This window comes from Spea bombifrons, chromosome 2, assembly GCF_027358695.1.
Source record: "Spea bombifrons isolate aSpeBom1 chromosome 2, aSpeBom1.2.pri, whole genome shotgun sequence".
Lineage (NCBI taxonomy): Eukaryota > Metazoa > Chordata > Amphibia > Anura > Pelobatidae > Spea > Spea bombifrons.
Genome location: NC_071088.1, coordinates 119,429,298 through 119,441,859, shown reverse-complemented (window position 1 = coordinate 119,441,859; position 12,562 = coordinate 119,429,298). Strand labels below are relative to the sequence as shown.

At 41.3% G+C, this 12,562-nt stretch overlaps 1 protein-coding gene across 1 annotated transcript; it reads right to left on the bottom strand.

Annotated features, from left to right (window-relative positions):
- Positions 1-1,473: 1,473 nt before the first annotated feature.
- On the bottom strand, positions 1,474-6,315 carry LOC128474008 (keratin, type II cytoskeletal 5-like). The gene is made up of 9 exons (XM_053456246.1): positions 5,779-6,315; positions 5,401-5,615; positions 4,288-4,348; positions 4,112-4,207; positions 3,377-3,541; positions 2,847-2,972; positions 2,336-2,556; positions 2,169-2,203; positions 1,474-2,067 (listed from the first exon to the last, which is right to left on the bottom strand). The coding sequence occupies exons 1-9, from the start codon at positions 6,271-6,273 to the stop codon at positions 1,835-1,837; spliced, it is 1,647 nt and encodes a 548-aa protein (XP_053312221.1). The 5' UTR covers positions 6,274-6,315; the 3' UTR covers positions 1,474-1,834.
- Positions 6,316-12,562: the final 6,247 nt, after the last annotated feature.

The following is a 12,562-nucleotide window of genomic DNA, read 5'->3' as shown; positions in this document are numbered from 1 at the left end:
TCAGAGATCAGAGTTCCCCGCACCGGTGCGGGGAACTCTGGTCTCTGACAGTCGGGGAAGGTCTACGCGAAGGACGCAGACAACCCCTGCTGCTAGCCACACCTCCTTCCGGCTGCAGCGGACGTTGTCTACGCGGATCGCGTAGACATCAACCCGCTGCCCCGGCAATACAGCAGGAAGCACCGGTAAGTGTGTGTATGATGGGGGGGGGGGGTGAGACAGGAGGATCCAGGTCCCCTGCAGCGGTGCGGGGGATCTGGATCTTAGTCTCCTAATCAGACCTCTATTTGAGGTCTGATTAGAAGACGACCCCGATTAGAAGACGAGGGGTATTTTTCAGAGCATTTGCTCTGAAAAAAACCTCGTCTTATAATCGAGCAAATACGGTATGTTCTCAGCAACCGTTCGGCGCCTCTCACTCTTCTCCGCGACCGCAAGGCCTCTGCCATGTTCGCAGTGCCGGCATTTCAAGCCGAGCGCCGGTATATGATGTCATATCCGGCGCCCAGCAGTGAAGCCGGCAGATCCAGGGATACAGAGACCTCGCGATCTCACCGCTGGACAAGCCCAAGGTAAGTGAACCTCAAAGGGGGGGGTAGAGAGTTAGGAGGGGGTTAGAGAATCAGAAGAGGTAGATAGGAAGTGAGAAGGGGTATATAGGGCTGGATTGGGATGGAGAGGGGATAGATTGGGAGGGAGAGGGGATAGATTTGGAGGGAGAGGGGGTAGATAGGATAGATTGGGAGGGAGATGGGATAGATAGGATAGATTGGGAGGGAGAGGGGGTAGATAGGATAGATTGGGAGGGAGAGGGGATAGATGGGATAGATTGGGAGGGAGGGGGGGTAGATAGGATAGATTGGGAGGGAGAGGGGATAGATAGGATAGATTGGGAGGGAGAGGGGATAGATAGGATAGATTGGGAGGGAGAGGGGATAGATAGGATAGATTGGGAGGGAGAGGGGGTACATAGGATAGATTGCGAGGCAGATGTGGTAGATAGGGAGGCAGATGTGGCAGATAGGGAGGGAGAGGTGTTTATGGGACAAACATGGCGTACGTTCAGCTGTTTGGGCACAAAGTTGACACAATGTGTAATTTGGGTGCTGGTCAGGTTCTATGTGGGCAGTGTGGACACCAGGGCTGGCTTTGGGGTGTGTGACCGGTGATCTATGCCTGTAATTTAGGGGGTTTTATCTATACCTTTAATGAGTTTATATGTAATTTCCAATTGATTTATATCTGCAAAGCTGGGTTTTGTGTCATTCTGTTCATCTGTATCGGCTATATTTCCATACATTATGTATGTTTACCTGAAAATATAGGATTTGCATGTCTTATTCAGTTGATCAATACCTGGAGTGCTGTTTCCATGTGTTGATTATTTGATCAAAAGTTAATTATGAATATGCATTATAGTTGTTGGTTTTGGTGTCTGAATTTTGTCTTGAATTTACTATAAGACACAGAATATTTTTATAATGATTGCAGTTTATTGAAGGATTATTAGAAAGACATATTGGCAGAAAAATCCATAGCCTCTTTACACTAGCAGGAAACATTTCAGCCCATTTGCAAAAAAACATGTAAAACCATTTTCATACCATGTGTAGAAAAGCGTATGCAATAACTAGACATGCTTAGTCTTTTAATACTAGGTGACAATTGTAGGGGTGAAAAATTGCTGACTTTAAAACAGTTTTTACATCAAGCAAATAGATACAGAGAATGTGTGGTGGAAAACATATAATCATATAATAAAGTACATTTTAAGCCACATGTTACCACAGTATCGAGGATTGCAGCTGCTCACAACATAGCATGAGTAAAGACTTTAATATCTCTTGGAGCTTGTGGATGTTTTCGACACAACTTTTATACTTGAGCTGCTGCCACCTGAGGAGCCGAAGCTTGCAACCTTTCCACTGTTTGCACTGAAGCTTCCACCTCCTACACCGCATCCTCCACCAATTCCGTGTCCAATACCGGAACCGTATCCACTTCCACCGCCAACTCCATATCCATGACCAGCTCCACTGCTGCCACCGTAGCTTGAGCTCACAACAGCTATTGGTGAAAATGATAACAAAATATATACAGTATTTAGTTATCATGCTTGAACCCTCCAAGTAAATAAATGCACATTATAAATCAGAAATGGAACTTACAGATGTTTACAGGTCCCACTCCTTCTCCTGCCAACCTATATTAAACAAAAATACATGTTTAATGTGGCACATTCCTTTGTGACCAGTGTTATGACAAACAACATGATAATTTACATTTTGTTCTTCAATATCACGGATCCACTAACATGTAATAGGGGTTAACTTACCTGCACTCCTCTCCTTCCAGGAGCGTCCTGTAGGTGGCGATCTCAATATCCAAAGCCAATTTCACGTTCATCAGCTCCTGGTATTCGTGCAGCTGGCGAGCCATGTCCTGCTTGGCCTTCTGTAGAGCATCTTCCAACTCAGCCAACTTGTTTTTGGCATCCTTCAATGCAAGCTCTCCACGATTCTCAGCCTCAGCAATTGCACTCTGAAGGTTGGCACACTAGGTGCATAAAGAATGACTTTAGACTGATGAATGTGTTTTTAATGTTTAAATGTGTTTTTAGAAACACTATTAATATTGCTATCACTTGATTAACATAGTCAAACTATATAGAAGTTAGCCTTTTAAAGACATGTTATACTCATTTGAACATATCCTAGTTCAGTTTTACAGTTAGATTGCTAAAGAAGCAAATGGTTAAATTCAATTTTTAGGCAGTAGTTGTCTTTGTTACATGTTATTCTTCTTACTAGTCCTAAGAATCACCCAACCCTGAAATGTAAAAGTACCTGTTTCTTAACACTTTCAATTTCAGAACGTAGTCTGTTGATTATACGATTAAGCTCAGAGATTTCAGCCTTGGTATTTTTCAGGTCATCACTGTGTCTTCCAGCAGAAACTTGCAGTTCTTCGTACTGTAATTAGAGGTAGAAATAGCGAAATGAACGCTATTCAAATTTCATACATCAGTGTGCAATATTAATTATGATAAACATACAAATTTTTCAATATTTACATTTCAAAATTTGTAAAGATAAAATCAACAGCTACTATGAATGAATGTCTGTAAAATGATACGTTGAAAATAATTTTAAATGTATTTGTGTCTGGTTTACCCACATTGGCCCTGCAGCTTCAGCTACTCCTGTATATCTCCAAATTCACTTTTGGCAAACATACTATGATATAAAATGTCAATACCTAGCTCGATCTGATGATGTGAATCACAAACTAAAAATAGCTGGAATATGTCAGGATGCCCTGCACTGATCTGTGATGTTACTCAAAACATTACTTTATGCATTGTAAGAACACTCACTTTTGATTGATACAAGGACTCTGCTTCTGCCCGGCTTCTGTTGGCAATATCTTCATACTGAGCTTTAACTTCAGCAATGATACTGTCCATGTCCAGAGCTCTGTTGTTGTCCATGGACAAAACGACTGAAGTATCCGAGATCTGTGCCTGCATCTGGCTGAGCTCCTAAAATAACAAAGCACAAATATTGCTTGACCTTCTACAATAGGAAAGGATACAATCATATGTGCATTAACTATACAGTACATTTCATCCAAATTACTGATCTGACCCTGGAGGTGAGTTTTAAAACATAGGTGTTATACTTCAAGACACAGTTATTCTATAAGATGCTTACGGTAAAACTATACGTTTTATTGTAGTATACCAAATTAAGTGTGTTGTAACTTCTCACACCTTAAATGCCATATTGGCTGAGGTATCATGGAAATCAAGCACCTTTCAAGGGCAGCATTTAAAAAATAACTTGACATACAGATTTCAAAGTTAAATTCAGCTATGGTTTTATCTCCATTCCTCTTTGAAATATGGAGAGTGTTGCTTATTAAAACACAATATTTATTATATATTATTATTATTATTATTATTATTATTATTATTACACATTGAACTCATGTGAGGATTAGAATCAGGCCAGGTATAATATCTCTGGGCCAGAGGATTATTATACACTATTTCAAAATTGTTATGGACAAATTCACAAAGTTGAATTGTAGAATGCATTAACGTAATTACCGCATCAAAGACAGCTCTTAAGAAGTTGATTTCATCTTTCAGAGCATCCGCCTTAGCTTCCAGTTCCACCTTGTTCAGGAAGGCACCATCCACATCCTTTAGATACAAAATGACATATATGTCTTATTGTATGAATAAATGGTCTAATGCAACATGCATATTGGATGATGCCTCACCTTTTTCAGCACAACAAATTCATTTTCTGCAGCTGTGCGCTTGTTAATTTCTTCTTCATACCTATTTAAAAGAAAATGTAGTCCATGTTTTCTGTATGTAATAATTACCATGCAATTGCAATGGGCATGATGTTGCAGCAGCACTGTGTAGAAACATACACAGAAATGTAGAATTTTTTTAATTCTTTATTGGTTTTTACAGGGGTTCACACTGGGAAAAAATGCCTCAAATACATACAAGCTACAAAAAATAGAAAGATATTTAAACTTCAAAGCTTCATTTTAAAAAAAAGGGACAGTCATTCAATCAAACAATCATATGAACATAGTCGATTGTCATCAGTGGTCGTCAGAAAAAAGCGCAAGCATATAATAAAGGTTAAAAAAGGATTTGGAGGGATATGAATTATATTAAAATTGTTAGGTATCAAATTTCAACCATACACCTTACCATTTGAGTGCTGAGCCTCTGCTTTTTTATTTTGGATTTATTGAAAGACTTGGTGGTATCCTGGCTCGAGCACCATCTCACAACTAAGTGTTGTATTCCAACCTTTGTTTCTGTGCATGCCATTTCACCTCATAGTTATTACACTTGACAGATTAGTGGTGGAATTTGTATAGGCCAAGGAAGGGTCTACCATCCATGGAGAATTTTATTTGGGTTTTCCTGTATATCTAAGCAGTGAATTGCTCTTTCCCATCTTAAAAAGACATTTAACCATATTTTTGGTTAATTTGAGTGTAAGTTTGAGTGTTTGGGACATAAGATTGTTTTTTTGATGTTTGTCAATAAAGTCATCCAAAATAGAGTTTTGAGCAATTGAATTATATCTCAAAAAAGTTCCCGCTTGTTTAATTAGGTCTTCTCAGTACCCCTATCTGGTCTGTCTATGTTAAAATAATTGAGCTCTATAGCAAAATACCATTACCTCACTATATTTACGCTAATTTTCATGTTAACTGTTTAAAATGAACAAAAACATAACTAATAGCATCATTACATGCAACCCAAATAAAACTATTGCTAATTATCCAGACCGTATTTAACGCAAATTATTTTTTGCATCTAAATAATCTATTTGGAAATATAGTAAGTCATTATTCACTTACTTGGCCTTAAAATCTTCAACAGCATCTTTCATTTGTCTCAGTTCAGAATCCAAACGGGCTTTGTCATTTCCCAGACCATCCAGTTGTCTCCTTAGGGTGTTAATATAAGCTTCAAATAAGGGTTCCAAGGATTTTTTCACTGTTTTGGCACCCTGCTCTTGTAAGAGTCTCCATTTGGTTTCCAGTACTTGGTTCTGTTGCTCTAAGAATCGGACCTGAGTGACAAAAAATATTCATAGTATCTATAAAATAGGCATTGAGCAGAGATTATGTGGTAATAGGTCTAGAAAGTATCCGCAACATAACCCACAAACCCATATGTTCCCAGCAGCTACTAGATTATAGTCAATAAAACCAAAACAAAATAAAATTACTTACTTTGTCAATGAAGGAGGCAAATTTGTTGTTAAGGGTCTTAATTTGTTCCCTTTCTTCTGTACGAACTCTTTGAATGTTTGGGTCAATTTCCAAATTCAGAGGAGCTAAGAGGCTCTGGTTAATAGTAACTTCTTGGATTCCTCCAGGAGGGCACACTGGAAACCCAGGGCCACCGCCAAATCCTTGTCCGACACCAAATCCAGATCCCAGTCCTCCGCCAAAGCCAGCTCCACTACCAGCACCATACCCAGAACCGTATCCATGACGAGACTGAGAACTGATGGAAATTCTTTTGCTCCCTCCTAAATTGTGAAGACTTCTGCTGCCAAAGCCACCATAACTAGCACGGCCAGAGGTGGCACCTCCACAACCAGAGCGGCTGACAGAGTGAGTGCTGAAGCTGGTGCGGGCAGCCCCTGATGGGACAGCAGAAGCAGCACTGAAACCTTTTTTGGTTCCTCCAACAGAGTATGTTGTTTGGCGAGAAACTGACATGGTCCTATTAGATGTGTAAAGATTTGGTGCTGAGAATGAGCAGCAACAAGATAGAGTGAATTTCTCATGAACGAAAATCCCCTATTTATCTGTCTCAGTGTATGGGTTTGGTCACAGGTATGATTATGCATCATCTTACATCATTAATGGGTTTGGCATGCCTGTCAGCAATCTATATGTTGAGCATCTCATCTGACTAATTCACATCAATATTACCTGATGTGCAAAGTTTGGTTTCTAGATGAATCCTCTTTTTTGGCAACTCTCAGTATACAACTAGATGTTCGCCTGTCATCCACATCGTGTAAAACTTTGTTAATGATTAAAATAGCAAATTTCTTGTTTCACTGTATACAAATCCAATAAATTTAACACAAACATAAAAAAATGCATTAATACATTGTAAGAAGTTTCAAATGAAAAACCTCTGAATGAAAAGGTTGGAGTGTAATTAAAACCAAGTTACATAAAAATGAATACAAACTTAAACATACCATTATGTAATAAGAAGAAACCATAATTAAAAATCAAATGTTTGTGTATGTAATAAAATGCTCATAGTTGCTAGTTGTGCAGAATAAAGTGTCATATTTCAGACAAAGTGGGAGTGCAAAGGATTATAGCCTTGTAAATGTTCCAGAACTCGACATAAAATGCAGTACAGGGAAATTAATATAAATATTCACATAGAATTATATGGAGTTGAAACAGATATTTTACATTTTCCTGTGTAACAAAAGCCACATTTTGATAGAGCACTCCGCAACATGCAGATTCCCTTAAAATAGATAATGCAATTATATCGATCTTTTCAAGGATTTGAAAAAGAAAATATATAAAATTGCCTTCCTATGTATGTCAGTTCATGAGACTTTTTTTTTGCAAAGAGAACCACAATGGCACACAGTCACAAAGTGAGTGAGCATACAAGGAACAGAGGTACAGAGAAATCAAGGTGTACAAAACACGACTGGAAACCACAGTAAAGGGCCATCGGCATAAATGCATACGATACAAAGTACCCGTAACCTTAGCGACAGGGTGACACCAAGTAAGTTGCATAAAAAAAAAAAGGCCTGTGAGAATCGAGTAAGTACTGGCAATAAACGTGTGCACACCGCCTCAGCGCGTGGAAACACAGAATTGAGAGGCATAAGTCCAGGGCCGGACTGGGACTGAAAAGCAGCCCTGGAAAAATTTGGAGACCAGCCCCATATAGTTTATCTCACGGTGAAGCTCTTATACCCACACGCACCCCTTATACACACCCGAGTCACACTATGTGCCATTCTTTTTATCTCATTATTTGTATTAAAATGCCAGAAAGCAAAAGTGTTAAAAGGCCCTAATAAATGAAATACATTACACATAATGGGATCAAAACATTTACTACTGCGAACATTTTTAGATGAAAGAGTTCCATTTTATTCAGTGGAACAAAACACTGATCACATTATTCTTCACGATATTCTGGTAAGAAACTTTTGTTTCTTTATTAATTCATGTAGACTATTTTTTTCCATATTTAATAAAAGCTATGATTGAGACATGTTTGGTTTTTATTTCCTTTCATTTGACAACCTACCCCTCGAGTTATGCACCTCTGCCCCCAGGCTTGCCACTCTGCCCCCCTGATATGCCTTCTAACCCCCTATATGCCACTCTGCCTCCAAAAATGCCTTATACCCCGTATATGCCAGTCTGTCCCATGATATGCCTTCTAACCCCCTATATGCCACTCTGCCATATAGGGGGTTAAAAGGCATATCATGGGACAGAGTGGCATATAGTGGGTATAAGGCATTCCTGGAGGCAGAGTGGCATGAAGGGGTTAAAAGGCATATCATGGGGCACTCTGCCTCCAGAAAAGCCTTATGCCCCCCTATATGCCACTCTGCCTCCCTGATATGCTTTATACCCTCCTATATGCCACTCTGCCCCATAATATGCCTTTTAATCCCCTATATGCCTCTCTGCCTCCAGAAATGCCTTTTACTCCCTATGTCACTCTGCCTCCAGAAATGCCTTATACCCCCCCATATGCCACTCTGCCTCCCTGATATGCCTCAACCCTCCTATATGCCCCTCTGCCCCGTGATATGCCTTTTAACCCCCTTTTTTGCCACTCCACCTCCAGATATGCCTTTTGACCCCCTATATGTCACTCTGCATCCAGAAATGCCTTATACCCCTATATGCCACTCTGTCCCATGATATGCCTTCTAACCCCCTATATGCCACTCTGCCATATAGGGGGTTAGAATGCATATCAGGGGGCAGAGTGGCAAGCCTGGGGGCAGAGGTGCATAACTCGGGGGTAGGTTGTCAAATGAAAGGAAATAAAAACCAAACATGTCTCAATCATAGCTTTTATTAAATATGGAAAAAATAGTCTACATGAATTAATAAAGAAATAAAAGTTTCTTACCAGAATATCGTGAAGAATAATGTGATCAGTGTTTTGTTCCACTGAATAAAATGGAACTCTTTCATCTAAAAATGTTCGCAGTAGTAAATGTTTTGATCCCATTATGTGTAATGTATTTCATTTATTAGGGCCTTTTAACACTTTTGCTTTCTGGCATTTTAATACAAATAATGAAATAAAAAGAATGGCACATAGTGTGACTCGGGTGTGTATAAGGGGTGCGTGTGGCCACTCTGCCATATAGGGGGTTAAAAGGCATATCATGTGACAGAGTGGCATATAGGGGATATAAGGCATTTCTGGAGGCAGAGTGGCATAAAGGGGGTTAAAAGGCATATCATGGGGCACTCTGCCTACAGAAAAGCCTTATGCCCCCTATATGCCACTCTGCCTCCCCAATATGCTTTATACCTTCCTATATGCCCCTCTGCCCCATGACATCCCTTTTAACTCCCTTTTTGCCACTCTGCCTCCAGATATGCCGTTGACCCCCAATATGTCACTCTGCATCCATAAATGCCTTATACCCCTATATGCCACTCTGGCATATAGGGGGTGAAAAGGCATATCATGGGACAGAGTGGCATATAGGGGGGTATAAGGCATTTCTGGAGGCAGAGTGGCATAAAGGGGGTGAAAAGGCATATCATGGGGCACTCTGCCTCCAGAAAAGCCTTATGCCCCCTATATGCCACTCTGCCTCCCCGATATGCTTTATACCCTCCTATATGCTCCTCTGCCCCATGATATACCTTTTAACCCCCTTTATGCCACTCTGCCTCCAGATATGCCTTTTGACCCCCTATATGTCACTCTGCATCCAGAAATGCCTTATACCCCTATATGCAACTCTGGCATATAGGGGGTTAAAAGGCATATCATGGGACAGAGTGGCATATAGGGGGGTATAAGGAATTTCTGGAGGCAGAGTGGCATATAGTGGGACACACTTACATACACACACATGCTGATTTTTTTTTGTTTTTAACAAATACAAAAAACATTATACGGTACAAAAAATACATTATTTTACTCACCTTCTACTTCTCTTGACTTCCTGGTAGCTGCACACTGTTCTCCTCTTGACATCCGGTGCTGCAGCAGTCTGAGTGCGAGGGGGCGGAGCTTCCACCTCACGCTGCTCCCATCACTATGCAGCCATCAGACTGCTGGGAATGTAATCTAAACGGCCGGTGCGTGCTGATGCCGCCGGCCGGAGCTACTTTAACACTTTTTTTTTTTATTTATATGGTAAGCTGGATCGGTTTGCCATATAAACTAAAAAAAAAAGTATTAAAGCAGAGGCGGCCGGCGGCATCAGCACGCACCGGCCGTTCAGATTACATTCCCAGCAATCTGATGGCCGCATAGTGATGGGAGCAGCGTGAGGGGTGAAAGGTCAGTGTGAGGGGGCGGAGCTTTCACCCCTCACACTGCTCCCATCACTAGACGGCCATCGCACACGGCTGCTGGGTGCTGATGCCGGCCGGCCGCATCAGCACCCAGCGGCCGCTTTGATTAGATTTCGGGCAGCCTGTGGGGCAGCTCAGCCGCTGTCTTCATCCCGGTATCCCGGTGGGCCAGTCCGGCCCTGCATAAGTCAAAACAATCAAACGGCAAATATCAAAACGTGAGCGGCATCGACAGTAATGATGAGACTTAACATTGATATACGGTAAATGAAGTTTCAAAATGAGTCCCAAACATGGATTACATTAGTCCATAATATTTAATAGTCAATATCTACAAATGAGATTTTATGTAAGCTCATGAAAATATACTAAAGAGTACAGTAAGAGCTATTAGGATTAATACAGGTTATTTATTAAAACAAATAATCCATACTCACATACAAATGCTCTGAAAAATACCCCTCGTCTTCTAATCGGGGTCGTCTTCTAATCAGACTTCAAATAGAGTTCTGATTATGAGACTAAGATCCAGATCCCCCGCACCGCTGCAGGGGACCTGGATCCTCCTGCCCCCCCCCCCATTTAACACCCCCACACACACACACTTACCGGTGCTTCCTGCTATATTGCTGGGGCAGCGGGTTGACGTCTACGCGATCCGCGGTGACACGGTCTGTTAGAATATTCTTTGTCTTGAATATCTAAGCTTCTCCAGTGATCAAACAGCAATCAAGACCACAGCTTCAAAGTCTATTAATTAGGTTTATTCGATGACAAATTATCAATTCATACAATACCAATGCTGGAACAAATGTTGATAAAAGGTACTGTAGGCTAAGTATCTTTGTGAGATGAAGATGAGAGCGTGGAAAGAGACCTTATCCTTGTCGTCATGCCAATTTATACCCCTTTACATTTGGTTAGGGTATACGTAACGGAATCCTATTGGAACAGCAATATGATACACCGGCATTCCACAGAAGACCCTCTAAACTACGTCACTTAATTGATACCATATGTTCCTAGCACTCAAGTTGCATTCAGGCCTAAAATGTGCAGAACAAAATAAAAGTATAAAAAATGATTTCTTACAACGTCCGCTGCAGCCGGAAGGAGGTGTGGCTAGCAGCGGGGGTTGTCTGCGTCCGTCGCGCATACCTTCCCCGACTGTCAGACATCAGAGTTCCCCGCACCGGTGCCGCACCGGTGCGGGGAACTCTGATCTCTGACAGCCGGGGAAGGTATGCACGACGGACGCAGACAAACCCCCGCTGCCAACTCCACCTCCTTCCGGCTGCAGCGGACGTTGTCAGAAATCATTTTTTATACTTTTATTTTGTTCTGCACATTTTAGGCCTGAATGCAACTTGAGTGCTAGGAACATATGTGGCAAGCCTAGGGGCAGATGTGCGTAACTGGGGAACAGGTTGGAAAATACAAGGAAATAAAAACAAAAAAAAATATTTTTCTCAATCATAGCTTTTATTAAAAAAAATAGTTTACATGAATTAACATTTACTGGTAAAACATTTTTCCTTTAGGGTCGTCTTATATTCAGGCTTTTTCTTTTTTTCCTAAGTTAATATTCAGATTTTGGGGGGTCGTCTTATAATCAGGGTCGTCTTATAATCGAGCAAATACGGTACTTCAACAAGGCAAAATGAAAAGAACAGTTGGGTCATCCCAAACACATTTCCATTTTCCACTTTCTGCTTGAAAGTACTCTTTACTAAAATGATTTAACTGTAAACTGAATTTTTCCCTTAAGTCAGGACCTCTGAAAACCCTACTCATGCACTTGTATAAAGCTGGTGTGGGCACATGAGTAAGCCTAAAACATGTGAAAATCTGTCCATCAGTAAACCTTTACAGGATTGTCATGGACTGGAATATCCAAGGCAACCTGACCATAGCAGGGATAGCCAGTATCTCTAAATAAAAAAATAGGAAGCTTAAAGTCAACTCCCCTCTACCCCAACCTTGTGAGAGGTAATAAATAAAATAGCTACAAGGTATAGTGCTCCCTGAGCTGGGCAAGGGGAGATTAATATATATATAAACGGAGCTGCAGACTGCTGTTTTGGTTTAGTTTTTATTTATTTGTGGAAAACTATGTATATCCACCCATCCTCCTCACTGAATGGGGCTGGCACCGCCCACAAAGGTCATTGAGCAGCGCTGGTGCTGCCCACGAAAGTTATTGAGCGGCGCCGGCTGAATCACTTCTATTTCAAATCGACAGGGGTGGCATTTTAAGAAGCCGTCCTCGTTGATCCGAAATAGAATTGAGTCAGCTGGCCAGCGCGACTCAGTGACCTTTGACAGCCCCGTTCAGTGAGGAGGGTGGGTGGAGCCGCCGGCAGCAGCGGGGCTGTCTGCATCGCACAGACGTCCGCTGCTGCCGGAAAAGGAGGATCCAAGTCCCTTGCAGCGCCGTGAGGGATCTGGA

Coding starts and splice junctions, on each gene's coding strand:
- LOC128474008 (XM_053456246.1), bottom strand. CDS start 6,273: ATGTCAGTTTCTCGCCAAACAACATACTCTGTTGGAGGAACCAAAAAA. Junction 4,349..5,400: donor GTTGAAGATTTTAAGGCCAA/GTAAGTGAATAA, acceptor TCTTTTAAATAG/GTATGAAGAAGAAATTAACA. Junction 3,542..4,111: donor TAAGAGCTGTCTTTGATGCG/GTAATTACGTTA, acceptor TTGTTATTTTAG/GAGCTCAGCCAGATGCAGGC.